This window comes from Solenopsis invicta, chromosome 11 (genome assembly GCF_016802725.1).
Source record: "Solenopsis invicta isolate M01_SB chromosome 11, UNIL_Sinv_3.0, whole genome shotgun sequence".
Taxonomy (NCBI): Eukaryota; Metazoa; Arthropoda; class Insecta; order Hymenoptera; family Formicidae; genus Solenopsis; species Solenopsis invicta.
Window position 1 is genome coordinate 2,669,567 of NC_052674.1, and position 21,116 is coordinate 2,690,682.

Sequence of the window (21,116 nt, forward strand, 5' to 3'; positions counted from 1 at the left end):
GCGAATAAATATGCGTCTACGAGCAAAAGCGAACGCCCGTATGCTGGGTCATGATCCGTCCATGTACGCGGCGGGGTTACGAGAGGGCTCGGGGGGTCGCAGGGATGAGTGAATCGCGTAGCGCGAGGGGGCGGGATACGTCGGGGATTTAGAGACCTTTAATGGAGCTCGTCTGCCCCGCGACTACCAGAAAAGGAATTCGCCACTTTCCATTATTCACTCCGCGCCTTTTTTTTTATCGCGTCCGCGTGGCCTTTTTGGGAAAATCGCGCGAGGGCTGCTCTTTCTCGACAGAGGAAGAGAGACAGCCGGCTCGATAGTTTCCTGTTTACATATGTCCTTATGTCATGCTTTTCCGATACATACGGGAAACACGTGTTCTACGCTTAGATTACAAAATGAACAAAGTGATTTTTTTGTTTTTTGAGTTACAGAAAAAAGTAATTAATTCTCTTGCGATATGAGCATGATAGTCTCTTGATTTTAGTCTCGGTATTTTTATACATACATATATATTTTCTTACATATTTAATTTTATTATAATGCGAAAATATATTAAGATTTACCAAATTTAATGTAAAATTAGCATTAGGTGTTAAAAAGTTTTTGAAATGCCTAAAAGTAAAAATTATTTTTGACAAATGTCGGTTATTGTATTAACCTTTAGACGGCCGGAAAGTCTAAATATAGACGCTACGGAGGACTCCCTATTATATAGGTTGTATCGAAGATATAAGTACAATATTTCGGGAATTTTCTAAGGGAATTATAATAGGTCCAATGCCGGCCGTTTAAAAGTTAATATCATATTAATTGCGACAAATGTATTTATAACAATTTCGTAAGTAATCATGAGAATTCGTCACTTAATAACGAAAATATTACAAGTTGTCATAATATTAAGCTCTCTTTTAAAATTTAATTAATTATGAAATTATCTAAATTTGTATTAAGTCTCTTTTACTCTTCTAAATTAAAAACATTATTTGGACAAGTTACGTAAATTTCGTATCACTTTTCTGGGATATATTACGCAAAAGAATATTTAAATTAATAATCCTGAAATAAAATTATATTTATGTATCTCTCTATCTACCTGTCTAACAACTGAAGCTTTTCTTGATTGGATTACGTTCGAAGGAACTGTCCAAACTAAAGGTTGTCAAATTGATTTTCTCGTTTTATTATGCCACTCTGTCTCCGATATTGAATATACCTCGTTTCGTAGCTTCCTCGTTGACCTTATTTCAGGATATTTTGCAGCTGGACGATAATGCCGAGCGATAAAACACGAGAGATATTTTGTTTCCTGCTGACTTTCGCCATTAGCGCGTAGCCGCCTCTGGCGGCGGGAATAAACTTTCGACTACATTCGCCGAAGAAAATGAAATAAAGGATACATCTGTTTGGTGGAGCATAATTTCCCGTTTCTTGGACCTCCCCTGCCTTCGAGCTACGTTGTTGCCAGTCCGCGTTGGCCACAAGTCGTTAATGAAAATCAAACAACGGAAAAATTACATCCACTTGGCGGTAACCATCGTCCCAGTCTTTTCCACCCCTGAGACTTTTCAGGGGCGGTTTTGCCTTCGTCAGCCTTTCCTTTCCTCCACTGCATCAGCGAGGGCTTCTAGCGGTCCAGCATGTTCTTTCAGCGGTCTCTCTTCTCTCTCTCTCTCTCTCTCTCTCTCTTTCTCTCTCTTTATATATACCTCCTCCTCCCTCCCTTATTCGTTCGCTACCCCCTCGACTATCCTTCGTTAATCTACTGTATCTTTGCGAAAATGGAATTAATAGAAGTCGTGTTTGCCGCTGCTCGATATTACAATATCGCGTTCGATGTAACGGGGAAGTCTAACGGTGTTTGTACAACTACAACGGGAGTCTGAAAACTGTTGTTCCTTCGTGGCACTGTTTGAGCTACCTTTTTTCGGAAAATGGACGTAGAAAAGAGTTTTAAAACATGAAGCGCATTTTATCGTACGTTTTACGCATCCTTCTTGATACGCGGCTTGATTTCACCGTCGCGGTCTTTTTATTGTGACTCAACTTGAAGTTACATATACATGCACTTATTAGATTTGATTTTACGTCCGCGATGGAAAATTTCCACCGAGGAAAAGAGCTGGAAGATTACCTAAAAGTTTGTCACCCTTAACATTTCGAATAATTATCTCTTAATCAAGTAAAAGCATACGCTTTAGATGTGCTGGCGCACTTATTACGGCAATTGACTTAATTTAATCAAAAACACGGGGCGGGCGCGCAATACGCCGCGCGCGAGATCCGAGCGCAAGTATCCCGTCGACCTCTCGTGTTTTTTTGCTTCGTTCCTTTGGCAAGGAAGCCACGAGATCCGCCAGCCGGAAAGTCAGGAGCGAAGAAAGGTCTCTTCATAATTCAAACGGCCACTAATTGATACTGAATTATTAATCGGAATGAAAGTAAAACACAACCTCCTCCGGCGCGAAGAGATTACCTGGCCATTGCCTAAGGATCCATTTAGTTCTCTGTTTCCTGGAAGAGAAACTTTAAATATTGTTTCGATGGAACAACAGATTGTTTCATGTATTATATATAGAAATAAAATTTTATTTTGCTCATTTTTTTTCATTTCTATTCTCAAGAATTATAAACTTGCCATTTTCTAATTGTTATCACGAGTTTCACGATAATAACGATAATAATATATATGATTAAGATTTAATAATTACACATCTACATAAAATAATTTTGAAACATAACTTGTAGCTTTAAATTGCGAATGATTCGAAATAAAGTCTTTTTTAAGAACTACCCTTGCAGAAATTTAATTTGAATTTTTGTAAGAGTAAGCAATTGAAAAAACAATAATTATCGAAATATTTAACATGACAAATTACGTGATGAACCTTTTTACAACATTTTACTGAAAAGAGGTCGAAAAATTAATCAAAGAAGCAAACAAAGTGTGGCTCGCAAGATGTGAGAAGAACTTTGTATAAATTCACTCCAATCCTCTTTTTTATCGCTTGTATATCCGGCCGGAAACACGTATTCTGCCGAAAGGAGAGAAGAAATTGGAGATTGCCGCTGCGGCAACACGTACGACGCCGCGACGTTGCACATTTTGCGACGCGTACGCGGAAATCACTGAACCGATGGATGTAAGCAAACCCGCAGAATGTCGAAATTACTCTCTCCGATGCACCCTCTGTCCCGGTTTCTCTGTTCATCCGTTTCTCACCCTACGTCGATGTAGGCGGCCCTACGCTCTCGCGGGTCCGCACGCACACACTTTCTCTCGCTCCCTCCGCCTCTTCGGTTTCATCCTCTCTGGACAGCGTCGATCTCCTGTATCTCGCCTATCCAGCTGCGACAGTCCCACACCTCTATGCGTTAATTCCTGTACACACAGACAGCGGATACCTACGGGAGAGCATACCGCGGGCAACGTTTACCTTGCATAATGCCAGCGATCTTTGTTTCTTCCTTTGCGCCGCGTCCGTCACGTTATTCCGAGAGCGCCGAAAGGCCACTCTTTTTCACACAAGGCCTTCCTCATTTATAAAATACGTCAAGAGCAACGTAAACATATTTAATACTCGCGTAAATATTTTCCTGCGGATAGAACCGACGCGATGATTATTTGCACCATTAATTGTCCTGAAGTGGAGAATATGCTAAAACGAGCTATGAAATGGCTATAAACTGTTTCTGGTATTTATCTTCAATGAAAGATTTTCTTTTCAAATACACGGAAAGAATAGAACTGTTGCTAAATTATTTAAAAATTTAGTTAGCTACGGCTCTATGAATAATTTCGTTAGACCATCAAAATAATTATGTAGAACGCTCAAACTAGTTGTTAGAATGTTAAAAGTTTTTGCAGCACTGCTCACGTGCTTAGTCGTCCATAATATAATTAATGATTCAACATAATTATTTTCGGGTGTAGCTAAATTTGTAAATAATTGTGTAAAACTGTAGGATTATACGCGTTATATTAAGAAGCAATTACTAGTAACATTATTACAGTACCATTAGTTATTACATATTATCGAAGATTTCTTTGTTTTTTTAAAACTTTTCTCTATTGCTCCAATAATATTCAGAATTATGGTTGAATAATTGATGATATCATATTATCGTATTATCGAAAATTTTGTCGCACGCAATTCAGCGATAGCAAACGATGACGATAATTCAATCAAGAATTTTTGTAACGACCGAGACACCGTCAGACGTTGAACAAACTCTGCAAGAGAACGGACCGAGCCGCGGAATCCTGGCGAACGAAGGTTAGCGAATCGTACTAATTGATACCAATGGAAGGGCGCTTCTACATTGTCAGTCGGGAGAATCAGCTCCGATAGAAGTCCGTCCAGGGTCGTCATCGTGATCCGTTCGGTCGCGTCGCGCTGCACTAAAATAAACCTTCGAAACGAGTAACGGCGACCAGGTAACTCCGGAACTCCGGCATTGAGGGCTCGGTGGAAGAATGAAAGAGAGAGAGAGAGAGAGAGAGAGAGAGGGAGAGGGAGGGTAGAGAGAAGGCGGAGGAGGTCGACGGCGATGAGTTCGAGTTTTTGAGAGGCTGACGAACCAATCACGGGGCCATCTATAATGTACACAGCCCGTTAACGATTGAGACCAGAGACATTCCGTCCGCTTGGTCCTAGCCATTCTCCAAATATCCGCGCCACGGCTAGTCAATCGTCCCAGGAAACCTGCCCGCACCACCGCCCAGGCAATTCCGCCCCTTTTCTCTTTTCCGCAGCCGGCACGTGAAACGTTCGTCGGACCGTCGGACCAAAACGGACGCCCGCGGAATCGTTAATTCCTCTCAATATTGCACGTCCTTTTCAGAAGCGACGTCAAGTCACCCGGCGGACGTCCCTTCGCTCGCCCCGAAAGGGCGTAAGTGGCGTTTCTAGCTGTACGCGACTCACCTCTCGCGATTATTTTCTCCGAGACGGACATTTGCGGCGCGGCGCGAATGAGAAGTGCAAAAAGTTGCGGACACATTTCACTCGGGCTGCTGGGGCACTCTTTCGTTAGGGAATTGAACGTTTCCAATTGCGCAACTCGAATTCGTTCGACCAACCGTGGTCTCTCTCTCTTTCTCTCTCGCTCTCTATGTGTGCATCTTATATTTAAAAATGTAATTATTTATAATGTGTAAGTTTCTTGAAGAGAAAGAGGGACGTGAAATAGATGTTACATCAAATATGAAAATTTTCAATTGTTTGCATCTCCAACGCATAAGTTGGGCGCTTCGAGCAAACACTTTCAATCGTCCCCAGTTACTTATTATTCCAAAATTCTCGTTCTCTCTTCGAACACTTGGCAATGATAGCGACAGGGAATCGGAATCTGCGGGGTAATTTGTATTCCACATTTCTCGCGAAACGATGGGGACGTCGAATACCCGTGTCGCGTCTGCTCATTCTCTCCCCTCGCGCACGTTCGTAAGACTCTTACACACACTGCGGGCCAGTGAGTAACGTCTGATTATGCGAGCGCATGACTGCCCGTAACGCGATTTAATATTAAAATATTATGACAAACGTCAACAGGAGGCGGGTGTAAAGAGACGCGTCTCTGATTGGCCCGCGACCGCGTGAATACGAAACGAGAGACAGGGACACCTTGCCAGCCCTTGTTTTGCCCTTCGCTACTCTCTTCCCTTTTTGCTCTTACGACTGAAACCCAGAAGAGAATTCCGGCGAGATAAAGCGAGTTAGGGGACCAGGTGTTAATCCAGTTGAGAATGCGGTCTTCCGGTTTTTAATTCCATTATTCTTTTGTATCTTGAGAGGACCCGCAGTATCGAGTAAAACTTTTGAAATCACCTCGTACATATATATGATAATGTTTACGGTATCTATCTTATCCTTGTATGACTCTGTCTAGAAATATTTTCATATGTTTATATTGCTCACACTGTTCATGTAATTGTTGCTTGTAACACATTTAAATTAATTTAACTGGAGAATAGCCGTTTCATATTTCTTATCTATTATAATATATTATATAAAGAAATGATTATTTTCTTCAATAAAAATTAAATTAAATTTGACATTTTTGATTTTTTCATATATCAATACTTTGGTAGATACATAATTAACTTTTACATCACTTAACGCATTTTACGCACCTTGCTACATACCATGGATTATTTGTGTTTGTAATTAATTTTCATCACTCTTACAAGTATATAAAAATAATAATAGAAGTAAGATGGTACAACAGTTAGAATCGAAAAAAGGCCAACGGTCGTAATAGAGTGCTCAAATATTTCTTATGTGAGTTTCTAATTCTTCAAACTGTGTGCCGTTTCGTTCTTGAAACGCAGCTTTTAAATTGAACCAGAGTAATAATATCACAATATTAAACCTAATCAATTTAATATTGATAATACCGATCTCTCCTCAAAATATTGTAAAGAATTTGTTGCGAAAAACTCGCTTCAATCAAGATTATATAAAAATTGTTGAATTTTTTATACATTTTAATATTTTTAGAAAGCATTTATTGCATTGTGTATTACAAAATAAAATTGTATATAAATGTTATTAACTAAAATAATATGTAACTGACAAAATATAAAAAAAAACAGAAATATGCAAGATACAAATATTTCATGTGTGTATTAAGTGATATATTTAAAATGTCGCTTTTCAGACAAAGTTAAATTCGAAAAATTTTTATGTAATTGTACCAATTGAATGCCTGACAAAACGGCTATGTGTATGAAAACTGAAGCAAAATAGGCAGGTGAATGCAAAATACAAATAAAGAATCGACATGGAATCTAATTTGGATTCATTGTGCAAGTAGATCGTCGATGCGGTATCAATTTAAACGTCCGAATTCTTTTCGTTGGCTTTTTTTCCATGCAAAAGTATCCGTAACGCGAGCGAGTCTGCACACACGAAGCATGGAACGAGGCTCGATGTACGTAGTTTAGTCCGCGCATCGTCGACATGCAGAAAAGCGCGCTGAATAAACACTCCTGACAGCGTGCCTGTAACGAGTTTAAAATCTAACGATATCCCACCGGTTTGAAACACGGCCGAGGTTCACCGGCTATCGAACAATCGCCTACACAACAGAAATTTCGATACCCGTTTTGTATTCATTCCCGCCTATCGGCTGATATCGATAGCTTCCTTTCTTTCCGCTTAGCGAGCAATTACAAAACGATTGACGTTGATCGCTCGTTATTAAATCGTGACAATTGCGCCATTAGATGATTATATTACATTTTTGTACAGAATGCATAATTTCTACAAGATACTTAGTAAATCTCTCTCAACATTTCTTCGTTAGATGCAGATTATTAAAATATCTACAATTAGATTGATACATAATTCTAAATTTGAAAATATCTTATTGTTACATTTTCAAGGATTTTATTTTTTATCTCATATAACATTCTTCCTAATGCTCGGAGATATCAAGTGATTTAACACTTCGGACAGTTTGGACACGGTCTCAAGATTGAATAGGGCGAATTTTTTGAATTGAAGACATGCTCGAATTGTTTCAACTCACTTCATGATGAAATAAAAAAAGATTGAATTTTGTAGACTGTTTTACAGTACATTTATGAAAACTGATTAGTTCAGCATTTGGCAAAACTAGTGACGAGTCAGAGATTGGAATTCCTAATTTTGACGAAGATACCTTTATGCCAGCTAGCCAGATAGGTGTAATAGAGAGTTCGGCAATGTTGATAACCGAAAGTATCACGTCGAAGATGTACCTAAGGAACTCATATACAGCCGCGGGAGTTTCGGCAAGAGTGGTTGCTGCGGCGGGAGAGCGAAGGAATAAATCCAAACAGTAAACAGAGCGGAGCTTTTGCGAGGAAACGTTGGTGAAAATTCTAATATATAAAAGATATGAGAGGCCGCGCGAGGGGGTTGAACTCGAAGAAGCCACCCCGGGATTCAAATAAGTAGGGTTACGCGCTGGTACCCGCGAGGGAATGACGACGCGCGAGGGGGTGAACGCGGGTCGAAGGAATCTGAACAGCCAACAACAAGCGCAGCCTCCGACCTTTATTTAACCTTTTCTTAAAAGAGTCTTAGGAGTCCCTCTTATCTGTAGACGATGGTCCTTCAGTGTCGGCTCTTATACTTTCATTCTTCCGCACTCTTATATCTTTTTCCTCCGCCCCTTCTCCCTCCCCCTCCCCTTTCCCACCCCTCGTGTACACACGTCGAACTTTATCGTCTTTTTCCCCTTTTTGCCCTCCACCCGCTTCCCCCTGAAAACTCTTACGTTTCCGCGAGTAACGAGACTCGTCATCCCTTCCGCGTTGTCGCGGTTTCGGGTTAAGATTCTTCGTTTCTTCATTAAGGAAGACACGGGGTTGGAATTAATTAAGGAATTAAAGGTCGACCTCTGCGGGGAACTGGTAGCGAACCGAAGTGGATTAAACAGTTCTGCCGATCGTCGCATTTCATTAATTTCGGGTGGGCAAATAATGTCTCACGGAATCTGAAAGTGCACATGGTTTCGTATTCTTTATCAATGGGGGTTGCGGGCGATTAATGTAAAAAAATAGCTTTTATATCTTGTACACTAATCTTCGCAAGTATTTAAATAGATGTAAAGAGACTTTAAATATTTAGTAACTTGATACATATACTTCAGCACTTAGTTATATATACTTAGTTACTTTCGTAATTAGAAAAAGTAACATTGTTATTTTTACAAGTTGAATAATGACACATCATGCATATTTCATTCGAATAATTAAAATTCTAAGCTTTGCCACATGCCATCATGTTTAGTAATAATAATCGTTGATTCTACATACTAATACTTGCATAATAACCGCCATTGCATGAATAAGAAATTGAGCTGCTTGGTTGTGTGAAGCGTAGAAATGCATAGCTGTAACGAAAAGAACAACGAAAGTGCTCGAATGTGCTCCAGTACATTCACACGCACCAAATTCTACGAGTGCCTTTACTTCTGTTTTCCTTCGCCGCCTGCGACTCTACCGTTTTCTGTTCCCTTTCCTTTCTTTCCTTTGCCTCGCAGACTCGGCCTGAAACGCCACGCGCTGGCGCTCCTGACTAAACACTGATAACGCGCGCCGCGGAATTTCTTTGCATGTTATAAACATACGTAATCGTACACAAATAAGATTAGCATAGGACTCGGCATGCTGGATTTGCAAGAGACACACGGCCTTTCGGCCGAAAGACAATCGTTTCGTAGCACCGTGTGTGAAGGCAAACGTATTTTAAATTTGTCTTCGCAAACGTCTTCGGTGGCTGACAGGATGCTTGATTCGAGAAGACCAAGCGATGGTTGGCTAAATTGCAGAGATTGCGTAAGTGCTTGCTAATCATTGTAGACCAGCATAAATCGACATAAAAATTTTTCATACCTGAAGGCAAAGATAAAATAGCTGTTAACTACACGCGGATGGATCGTTAGTGTTAGGATCCATTTTTCATAATTTTTATTAGTATACAACATTTTTAAGTGATTCATACATACTTTAACATCTTTTGAAAATATTTATAAGGCTGCGTATTAAAGAAAAGTATATTACAATTAATAAGTGCTTCTAGTATTTCAAAGAAAAGAAATGTGTAAAACACGAATGATTCAATCGTGTGTACTATGAATTAAATAAATATTTTTTGGTAGCTTCAGTTCCTTTCCCTAAACTGGATAATTCGTGTTCGTTTAATTTCTGTCGATGTAAGTTTCCCAAAATCTTAGTCTTTATCCTCTTCTAAAAAATCTTTATAAGGAAGAAAATTATCAATTTCCTTATAAACTAAATTCATTTTTGTGTTGGACATCAGTGACCCAGGACTGTAAGCAACGTTGCTTTCTTGTAAAAAGTAAAAATTTTGTAAAAGTTTCAAATATTCTATTTCCATTTTAAACCAATGTCTGAATATCTGTGCGTTAAAAATCATTTTTTTTAAATTATTTATTTAAAAAAAAAGTTTTGTAAGTCAAAATTGATAAGTCGAATCGTATTACGAGCAAGACAACGTTGACCATTATTTTGACACTAAAATATTAAAAAACGCTTTTTTAATATTTTAGTGTCGCACTCGATTTTTCCTATTTGGCTTACTGAAAATCACTCATTTTTTTACGCCTGAATAATTATACTTTCTGAAAAAATTGGAGCTTGTGTATTTTTTTTAAAGTTTCATACGTAAATTAAAGAAAATTCTAAAGTTATCTTTTTATATACATTTATTGTAAAATGTAAGTGAAATAACTATTTTACTTAATTTGTGTGATTAATCTTCGATAAATAAGTTATACATTTTTATTTCCAAAATGAAATATAGACTTTTTTTTAGAAACTTGAAAGTAAGTTCATGAATATTTAGAAATTTTTTGAATTACTTGAAATAGCTGAAAAAGTGGTTTCGAGATACCCATAATGTGCTGTTTTTCATATTATTATGCATTGTAAAAATCAATCCTTTGTATCGATGCATTACATTTTTTGCACTAATATGGATTCATGGTAAAAACTACATTTTGCTGTATTTAAGAGATTTTTATGACGAAGCATAGTTATAAACAGCATATAGTTATAAGCAGCATTTCATTATTAAAAACGCATTTATGCCGTGCATGTTGATTGTTGGATTGTTTTCGACGACTAAAGCACAATTGACGGAGTCAGCGGTTTCGCATCATTTAATATTTTAATGCTAGTAAACCTGACAAAAGTTTCGCTGTGTAACGACGCAATAAAAAAATAAAAATAAAAAAAAACAAAAGAATATATTCGCGGAATAAACACATCGTGGAAAACGCATACGAGCGTCTTCGACAAGCTATTTTGCTGTTCTGTTGCCCGATGGATCTTCGCGATGATAAATATTTGTACAAGCGATGTGTCCCTGAGACACGTGTGTTTGTGGTAATTACTTTGTTGCGCGATGATTGTTTGTTATGCAATTCGGTCCCGTCGAAGGCACGAAGTGCAAGGCCAACAAATTCAAATTGGAAATATTTTCAGCCGAACGTGTCTTGTGCATCATTTTGCTTATAATGTACGTGATATAACAGATGTTTAAGACAAATGTTTAGAAAAACAAGCAATTGATTAGACTGACGCGTGATATAATTGATTTACAAACCCGTTTCATTTGGATTTGCGATTTATTAATACGTATTTTACATGTACTGTAAAATACAAAGTTATTGTTGGATAGTTTTTTTATTTGATATCTTGTAAGAAACAACTTAAATTGCTTAATGAACCAATAAAAATCACCTGCATACACATAAGAGTTAAAATCTAAATCTTCGAAATTTACTTTGTGAGAAATGTCTTTTTATATAACCATACTTTATTCTGTAATAATAAATATTATTTATCGTGCAATAAAATTCAAACCCTTAAAATTTTATTAAAATAATTTATTAAAATTCTGATTTTATTTTGATAACATCTTGTTGTTTATGAGAAATAGTAATTCTCTTGTTTTATCTACACACAACGTCGTTCGTTTTTTTTTTTTATTTGTTTTTCAAATATAGAAACATTCTTCACTGACTCTTACATATACTTTATAACTTTAGAAAATATAGTTGTTTATTTCAAAAACTTGTATATAAATTACAATTCTTTTAACTACAGTTTTGCAAAGAAAAAAAATTCGCAGGACAAAATTATCGAATCGTATGTACAAAGGATTATATAAGCAAATAATGAAAACAATGCTTTTTAAAGATATCATTATCTACACAAGAACTGTCTTTACATTAGAACATACCACATTGATCACCGTTGCCAAGCTTGTGAAAGCGCAAAGCCCGGTTATATATATTTCTATGATGAAATATACATCTTATGGTAATGAAGGGTAATAAATTTCTCTGAGAACATTGTCTAATACCGCCCCATTATATCATACAATAACACAATAATAGTGATGAACTTATCGAGACATCTGGAACGCGCCCGAAAGTTTCGACCCTCGCGGGAAGCGAGGGCAGAAGAGAAGCTCGGTTCTGCCTTTACACTCGACAATCTGCTTGATGATGGAACTTAATAAAACAAATCCCGCTGTGTAAACAGCCGCGGAGACTCGAACCGACGTCATTCAGACAACAGCGAGTTTTCCTTCGAGCCAGCCAATGATGACGGAGCAGCCGAGGCTGGCCCGCGCGCTCGAATACCATTAGATAAGATCAATATTGTTCAAAATACGGTAGAAGTTTAACGCATGTACATTACGTGGCTTTTATATCATGAATATTCCGCCTGGAGCTGTTCTTTTGCTCCCTCATGGTACCGCGTCGCGCGCTATATCTTTCTCATTTAACTCTCGTCTCTTATCTCGAAATTTGCCGTTACATAAATACCGGTCGATTTTAATCCGGATGTCTAGAATAGTAGTACTGGGATTTTTGATGATGTTTCTCGACGGACGTGTAACTGCTATTCCCTCCACGAGGCAGCTCGCAACAGCCTTTGATCGAGCTCTCGATCTCCATTTTCATATTGCAGGCTACTTCGCTGTTTGCAGCCCTGAAGCAGCAGCAACAGCAATCGCGCGACAGCGTCTTCTCGTCGCGGGACCGCGAGTGCCGCGACAGGGATCGCCTATCTACGGTCCGTAATCGCGACTCCGGTAGAGGCAATATAACGGAGACCGGCAGCGGCGGCGGAGGCGGCGGCGGCGGCGGTGGCAGCGGCGTTGCTGATCAACAACAGCAACAGCAGCAGCAAGATCTTAGCATCGAGTACCAAAGCAATGGGAAGCTCAGTCCCGCCGGACACGCAGTGACACCAGCACCCATGACCCAGCAAAAGCAACCAATCATCACGCAGCAGTCGCAACAGCCTAGCTCAGGGGCACCGGGGCCCCAACCTAGCCCGCATCAGAGCCCGCAAGCCCCACAGAGGGGTTCGCCGCCGAATCCTTCCCAGGGCCCGCCACCCGGTGGCCCGCCAGGGGCTCCGCCGTCGCAGACCCCCTCGCAGATGATGCTCAGCTCGGCGAGCGGCCTTCATCAGATGCAACAACTGCTGCAGCAACACATACTCAGTCCCACGCAACTGCAGTCTTTTATGCAGCAGCACACGTTGTACATGCAGCAACAGCAACAGCAACACCATCAGGTGAATTTCATTTGTCCTCGTTAATTTCTTTTGGTGTTTTGTGAACACTTGCTGATAAGCATGTATATGAATATTTAATGATGATTATTTGCTTATTAGGTTTCTTTTTTCTACATGACGCAATAATTTTATTATTTGCTTATTATTTGTAAATGCATGATACATGTGAGATACCAGAAAGAATACTAATATGTACACAAATGATAACACCCTCTTTTGCATATCGTATCTCTTATGAATAAATTATTTAAATTCTGTTATAGTAAACTTTATTTTTTTTTATTTATTTGTTATATACACAATTGTAAATATGTAATAAATTCATATATTCTAAAAATTTTAACACATCAATATTATGATCAATTAATTAAAAAAAAATAAGTTTTATATCTATTTTTGTTCTTATACATATATGATTTTGCAAGACATGAAATTCTTTGCTTTAGTTTTTACAGTTTTTGCATTTATTATTTATTTTATTGCTTTATTTTTCTGTTAAATTGCAGGATTCATCTTCCGATCATGCATCTAATCAGGAGCGGTTCGGTTACTTCTCCTCTTTAAAGAATGTAAGTAAAATTTCCAATTGTTTTTATTTTACATTGTTGGTAAAATGAAAAGGAGGTTTCATATTACTAAGAGAAACAATTAGCCTTCAAAGCAATCAGTAGTCCGATATAAATTAATTATTCCTAAAACGTTTTCCCAATTCACTCCTATCGATTTATTCATTATATGTACTCGTATATGATGTCACTGATACATAATTTCACCAATAACGTCTAATAATAACGTTAATCAATTCAGAAATTGGCCGAGGCGATAATCACGAGTTGTAGCCTTGTCGCGCAGAAAAGTTGTTCTTTCGACGAAAAATAATTCTTTCGCCGAATTATTTACTTAATGGATAAATTTATCGGTAGAAATCTTCCGTAACTTTTATTTCGCATACGAATTTTATTTCGCATACCACTCGAGCGATTGCAGCAAGATACAAATATAGCGGTGTAATTTAATGACACGGTATCTAAAATTTAACTCTTAATTGAACAAACGAAACGGAAACGTAAGACACTTTCATGAGGAAGCTAATCTTAAAAGAGGTTTTGAATTTCGGCGTACGCGCAATTTGCGGGCGACGGGACCGCCGGGAAGTTCGATGCTGTAGCGAGAGGGTTGATACTCGGTCTGTGTAAACAGGTAGTCCCTTCTATATCGTTACGATAACAATACACGTCGCGCGAACCACTTTTGCTATCCAGCCACAGTGTTATCCTGGCGCCTACGATCCAATAAGCACTCTGATATTCCTTTCCAAAAATACCAATGCAAGCGACAACAAATATTTTTCATGGCACCGTGTAGTTTATTGTAGCAGAAACTATTCTCTTCGAAGAAAAGGAAGTGCGCGCCGGACCTCGCCGAGTTAGAGACATTTCGATCAATCGTCTTCCAAAGATCACGGGTCAATATAGCATTAACTTTAACGCTCGTTTAATAAATATTATACGAAGTTTATATTGTAGACTAGCTCCGTTGAAAATATGAATTGCTTGAAAATTTCTTGAGCGTCATGAAAATTGATAATTACAGGGGAAAAAAAACGTACACAGTAAATATACGAAATATAAAGAAATCGTAAGCTTAACCTGAACATGGAAAATGCTTATTAGCGAGAACGTGTTTGCGCCCATTAATCGTGCAGAGTGTTCGTTTATAGTAATATGATAAAGGGTGCGTACCTCGAAGTTTGTTTTAAAATATCCTCGAGGCGCACCGAGAGAGACCGAGAAATGAAATAGGCAGAGGGAGTTAGTCCGGAGGGTGAGGTAAGCAATTAAGCATCGCCATCAGCCGTTGTGTCTCGTTGTTTGTCTTCGAGCTACCCATCAACTGCCCTCTATCTTCTTGCCCCCTTGGTGCCGCGAATTATCTACGCCCGTGATTTATTCATCATTCCAAGACGTAAGTGCCGCCCCTTTTTTTCCTCTCCTTTTTATTCCGACCAACTAATTTGGCAAGAGAATGAAATGTTCACTTTCCTGACGTTTAATAATAAACTGTCGACGTTTGACTTTTAATTAATTATCTGTATTTTTTTTAACTAGACATATTCTGTAGCTAATATAATGTTTGTAAAATAAAAATAATTGAGTTTTTTTTTAATTATACGAATGAAGCCGTTCGCTTTTCATAATACCAATTTTATATATTACAGTAATATAATTATCAATATAAATTGAGTTAACAAAATGATATAAAATATATTTATATTTGTGCATGTCGGCGTTTGATTTGTTTTAGCATCAGCATCAGCTGGCTGAGCTCAATAAGAAGCAATTGGAGCAGGCAATGCAGCAACTGCAGGAGCAATTGCAGCTGAACTTATTTCAGCAGACGCATTTATTGCAAACGGCGGACAAAAAGAAAGCATCGGCGCCTCTCCAGCAACTAGCGATTCAGCAACAGCAGCTGATACAGCAACTGCAAATTACACAAAGGCAATATCTGTTGCAGCAGGGGCTGAGTCTTCAAGGCCATAATCCTTCTTCAGGTATTTACGCGTCATAATTTTAAAAAACATATTTTTACATTCTTTATTCGCAATTACTTCATTAGACATACAAAATATTTTTGTATGTCTGGTAAAGTAATTTTTAAATATGATTAAATTATGGATGATTATAAAGTACTATGAGCAAGAGATACATTCATAATGATAAAAAAAATGACTGTAAAAAATGTTTTTGATGAAATATTATAAGAACACACGCATTTACAGAGATAATTTTTTTTAGAATTTAATTAATGTAAAGCAGCATAGGAGGTATTTCGAAGTAATTTAAGTAAATAAATTTAATCAAACTAGCAAAACTTAATCAAATTATTTTATATTTTATTGTGATAGATGTATTAATAAATCTGAGAAAATCATTTTAAAACAAAGTTCTTAAAAAAAATTTATTGATATTGTTCCATGACTGTATCTACATGATTTGAGGACAAATTTTAATTGTGCGAGTATATTGTCTCTACCCGTTATATACATAACGAAGAATTATTCACAAAAATATTCAGAACTTTTCCTGTTTTTCGATTTGAAAATAATACTACGTTACAAATAACAACTTGTTCAAAAATAATCGTTGATCATTATTTTAATCTTTTGCATGCATTCTGTATCAGTATATATTATTATCGCCTGGAAGTCAACGTTTTCATCAATGCACGTTCACGTTTGTGATAAAGGAATTATGCACAACGTATATTCTTAACTCGCGTGTTATTGTCACGCTTTTACGTTCTAACACGATTACATCGCATAAACATGAGAATTCGTATGAAGGCAATCACACATATCGCAACAGAACACACGCGTGTACTTGCAGCGACGCGTGACATACTTGTGTCATTGTCGTAACGTGTCATCAGCAGCACATGCACAAAGGCGAAGGTAGGCTTTGATATTGGAGGCAAATCCCTTTGATTTTAAACTGAAAACGATCCAGCATTTCCCATATAACCTTTCCTACGTGCTGCGTCTTTTTGCTTCTTTGTTTTGTTTCTTCATTTTAATTTCATTTCCTTCTTCTCTTCTTCCATTCTCCCGTTCTTGTGTTCTTCCTTTCTTGCTTTTCATCCTGGACAAAACTTTTCACGCAGAAGCGTTTCAATTACAAACCGGTACTCGCTCCAACGATGTTCTTCTTTCTGACACGTCAAGTGCATATGTATACGTGATACATATGTTCGAAAGAATCATTTCGAAATAGCAGCCGTGATTCATCGTTAGTTGCTTCGAATTCGAGAGTTCATATGTGAAACGAAATCTGGCTGTTATTCTTGACCGTGCATCTAGCATTCCCATCGCACGTTCTGTCTTCTCTGTTTCCTCTCAAAAGTTCAACCATCTTCTCTCTTTCAGTTTTCTCTCTCTCTTTTCGCATTTCTATATTCCTTCTATGCCTCCTTTTCAACGCGTTTCTTTGTCTTTCGTCCATATGTTTACTTCACATGTAACTACTTTGAGATGAGAAAGATTTAGTATCTACTTTAAGCATTTATGATTGAGTATTTATGAGTTTTTTTTATATTAAGACATAATCTAAGCAGCTTTAATGTTATTAAATTGCTTATGAATTTAATATTGTGATATTTCGATTTTAATTGTTTTCACGGTCTTTTCTTAATTATTCTTAAGCCCACCGTGACAAATAGACTGACGATTGTCATCTCTTCAATCATTTATAAATGAGTGCTTTTTTTCTAAATTTCAAGGTTTGCCACCAAGTGATAATCTACCGTCATGGAAGTCAGAGCCCTCGGATACGCCGGAATCTCATCAGAATTCCAATGTGCCGAAATCCAATTCTGGATTGAACGGTAAAACAATAGTTTCACGCTTCTCCTTTGATCTCGCGCGCGCTCGTTTTGGTACTCTAATTTTCCATGCTTATGTTTTACTTTTGCGAATGCGACGTTCGTTTGCCGAACTATCGCAGGCATTCTGAATTCGATAGCTTCGAGCCGACGGTCCGAGGTGAACGGCACAACACCGATGGACGAGAAGCCGCTGGATGCCTCCTGCAACGACAAGGTTCATCCCCTCTATGGCCATGGGGTTTGCAAGTGGCCAGGCTGTGAAGTAATTTGTGAAGACTATCAAGCATTCCTTAAGTAAGTTTTGCGATCTATTTTTTTTCCTATGTATTTTGTTAACTGTATTTTTGACGTCTAAAAATCATCTGCGCTATTATCCAAATATTTTTGTTGCAAATTCGGTAAAAATCTCTTCCAGAGAGCTACTAAACAAATTTTCATGAATACAATTTTAGTATTTCTTATTATTAACATAAAGAAACTTATCGTAATTTTTTTAAATTAATAACAAATTGAAAAACATCCATAATTTGCATTGCACCAAGTCAGATGTTATTGTCTATTATATTTTTGAAGAGCAAACCGTTTTCAAGCAAATAGATAAACGCGAGAAAGAAGTTTCGAATACCTCGTACACGGGAGACTGAAGAAATAGGAGGGGTAAAGTCGGTAATTTAATTGGGGAGAATGAGGCAAAGAAAGTGTAGAAAAATCGCTCGTGTCAGCGTATCTCATTGACATCAAGCGCTTTCGCTCATCGGCTTCGAGACGCAACCGCATGCTCCATCCCATCCGGAGGAACCTTCGTAATCACGTAGCTCGTCTCGGTGCAAACTCTCCCTCAAACAAGCCGTTACTTAAAAAAAAAAGAAAAACGCTAATTACCTTTGTCTCATTAATATTCACGACATTCGACCGCATCGTTATGCCCCTCAGTCTAATCCCTTTCTGTCCCACTCCCCCCTTCGGTTCGTCCGTTCGAGCTCCCTCGACCTTCCCGCATCTTCGTTCTTTCAACCGACCGACCCGCTCCTCTCGCCACTCCTCTCCACTCTCGTCGATACAGCCGTCCGTTCCGTCGACGAAGAAGGATTACGGAAATTCTTAAATACGGAATCTTGTTGGCGTTGTTGGCACCCCATCCTCTTACCTGCGACGCGGCGAAGCTTAATTTTCTGTCCTGGCGTCTCCTGGGGGTTTGAGTTTCCGTAGTTGGAGAATGGAGGCGTTACGTGCCCGGGATTTTTCGTGGCTTTTCGCCGCGCAGATTTTTTTGCGTCTCTCGCAAGATAATTGCATGACTGTCATTGTTACATTTTTGTATTTTTTATTATTAAACGTAGACTGCGTGTGTATCATTTAATTTTTACTCATTTGATTCGAAATCAAAGTAAAAATTTAAAAACAGCTTTTAAATTAATGGTACCTATGTTCATTAGATTTGCCATGACAAGAGAATAGATTACGCTAAATTAAATAACTTAAAATGAAAATTCTATGCATATGAAACATAAACGTAATGATAATAAATTTAATAAATTAATTTCAATTTTATATAAATTTTATTGCACTCATACCTATATTCTTTTTATTATTTAATTCAGTTTAACGAAAGGATCAATAAGTGGTTACAATTTTAAAATGTTACGAATTATTTAGTGTTGCTTAATTAGCATTTTTTAAGTTTTATTTTTACAGCATCATAATATTTATGATTGCATCAATTGAAACTGCAACCTGAACTAAACTGTAATTAATTTTGAAAAATTACAGACACTTAAATACAGAGCACACATTGGATGACCGATCGACAGCACAAGCCAGGGTCCAGATGCAAGTAGTGTCGCAGCTAGAAATTCAGTTGCAAAAAGAGCGAGATCGACTAGGTGCCATGATGCATCACTTGCACATGGCAAAACAAATGGCTTCCCCGGAACCGCCAAAGTCATCCGAGTCATCGGTAAGTTCTCCTTATTATATTTATAATGCTTACTCTTCGATACTTTTCTTTATTTTATTTTATTATTTTATTTAATTATTTATTGATTAAAAGACATTCGATAATTATGAAAACGCCAATTTCTGCGATATATTTTAGATATTCAATTTTTTTCAACGTCATCATCGCAACAAAATTCAGACGTAATTTTTACTGTACATCGTAATTACTTAATAAGAATAATTTATAAATATCATTTTCCTAACTTTTTCTTCGTTAAAAGAACAATGAATTAATTACATTTATTGAAAATAATTTTTTCTACCATACTTAAGAATATTATGTTACGGAACAAAAGAAAATTTTGATCGTAATCCACAATTATAATACACTTAAGGGTTCTCTGTAAAATGGATGCTGAGAGCTGAACCCGGAAAAACGATCCGACCGCGATGCGTAAACTTTCTCCGCTGCGGTATATTGCTACGAGATCGTAAAGCCGGATTTTCATGACAGACCAGCTCGTTGGAAGATTTTACGAGCTTCTCGCGGCCCGCTAACAACAACGCGAGTTTCAGTTTTAACGTGCCGCCGAGTCGAGTGCTAATTTATACATAAAGTTTGCATTAATAATTCATCGGAGCCGCGGTAATTTTATATCGCCTTAATTAAAACCCCTAACAAGTTGGGCAGTCGGAGAATACCAATATCGCATTAGCCCTCCGCCCAGCGACAACGCTCGACGGCGACGGCTTAATTATTTTAATGTCGCTGTGTGAGTAGTTCTGCTACGGAGATCAGATTGCTCGTGTACGGTACTATGATATGTAATAAGATATTCGTTGCGAAATGCATAAATTGATGTGAATATTCGTATTAAGTGCGTTAAATGTATACGAGTTTCATTTATCATGAGATTTATGAAGAAAGTATAAATGTTACATTACTCGTGTGGTTTACAAGATAAAAGCTCGAGTGCAATAATTTTCAAAGTTACAACCGTGAGATTTTTAATTTTTTTGAGTTTATGAAATTAATAAAATTTCAAAAATCCACCTTTGCAATGTGTACAAATTACATAAAGTCTCTTTTAATATCTCTCTCGTTTCGCATTTATAATTCTAAAGTAATTCGTTCAACAATTTTAATTCATACTCGATGCCCATATTTTTTATCATCGTTGTCCTCATCTCTCCACAATTTCGAAAACTCTCTTTTTTCAGACGGGCTCAAATTTACCAAAGCTAAATTTTTCCACTGCGCTAATGAGTCAGCCGCCACCCAATTTCGGGGTCTCTCAGGTGTCACCAGTATCCATGTCCGCGCTGGTGTCCGCCGTGAGGTCGCCCGCGGGTGGTCAGCTACCTCCGTCGTTAAACACCCCCGTTGGCAGTGCCCCGATGCCGCTTCCGACCATACCCAACATGTCCAGTTTACCGCCCATGCCCAACATGCCTGGCAGCATGCCAAGTATGGCTGGCCCAATCAGACGGCGTATCAGCGATAAATCGGCTCTTTCTTTGGCAGGAGGTAAGATCATCTTTTCGTATCATATTCTTTAATTATCTCGCCTAACAGGTGAGATTTGAGGGTCTTCTAGTGAGGGTCTACTAATGAGGGCCAGAGTTGCACATTTTGCGTTACCAAGATCAATTTTCTTTCGAGATCAATTTTGCGACAGCT

General features: G+C 38.0%; 1 protein-coding gene across 20 annotated transcripts in view; it reads left to right on the forward strand.

Moving 5' to 3' along the window:
• LOC105194631 (forkhead box protein P1) overlaps positions 1-21,116 on the forward strand; it is a 322,192-nt gene that overhangs the window by 280,550 nt on the left and 20,526 nt on the right. For 15 of the 20 annotated variants that reach the window (XM_026130825.2, XM_039454859.1, XM_039454861.1 and 12 more), the window contains 7 exons: positions 12,500-13,114; positions 13,621-13,683; positions 15,419-15,668; positions 17,393-17,497; positions 17,617-17,791; positions 19,268-19,454; positions 20,657-20,963. In XM_026130825.2, coding sequence (XP_025986610.2) covers positions 12,500-13,114; positions 13,621-13,683; positions 15,419-15,668; positions 17,393-17,497; positions 17,617-17,791; positions 19,268-19,454; positions 20,657-20,963 — 1,702 coding nt within the window. Of the gene's footprint in view, positions 1-6,554; positions 9,332-12,499; positions 13,115-13,620; positions 13,684-15,418; positions 15,669-17,392; positions 17,498-17,616; positions 17,792-19,267; positions 19,455-20,656; positions 20,964-21,116 lie in introns of those variants that run through there. The other 5 variants (XM_039454863.1, XM_039454857.1, XM_026130824.2 and 2 more) reach the window with 2 other exon arrangements.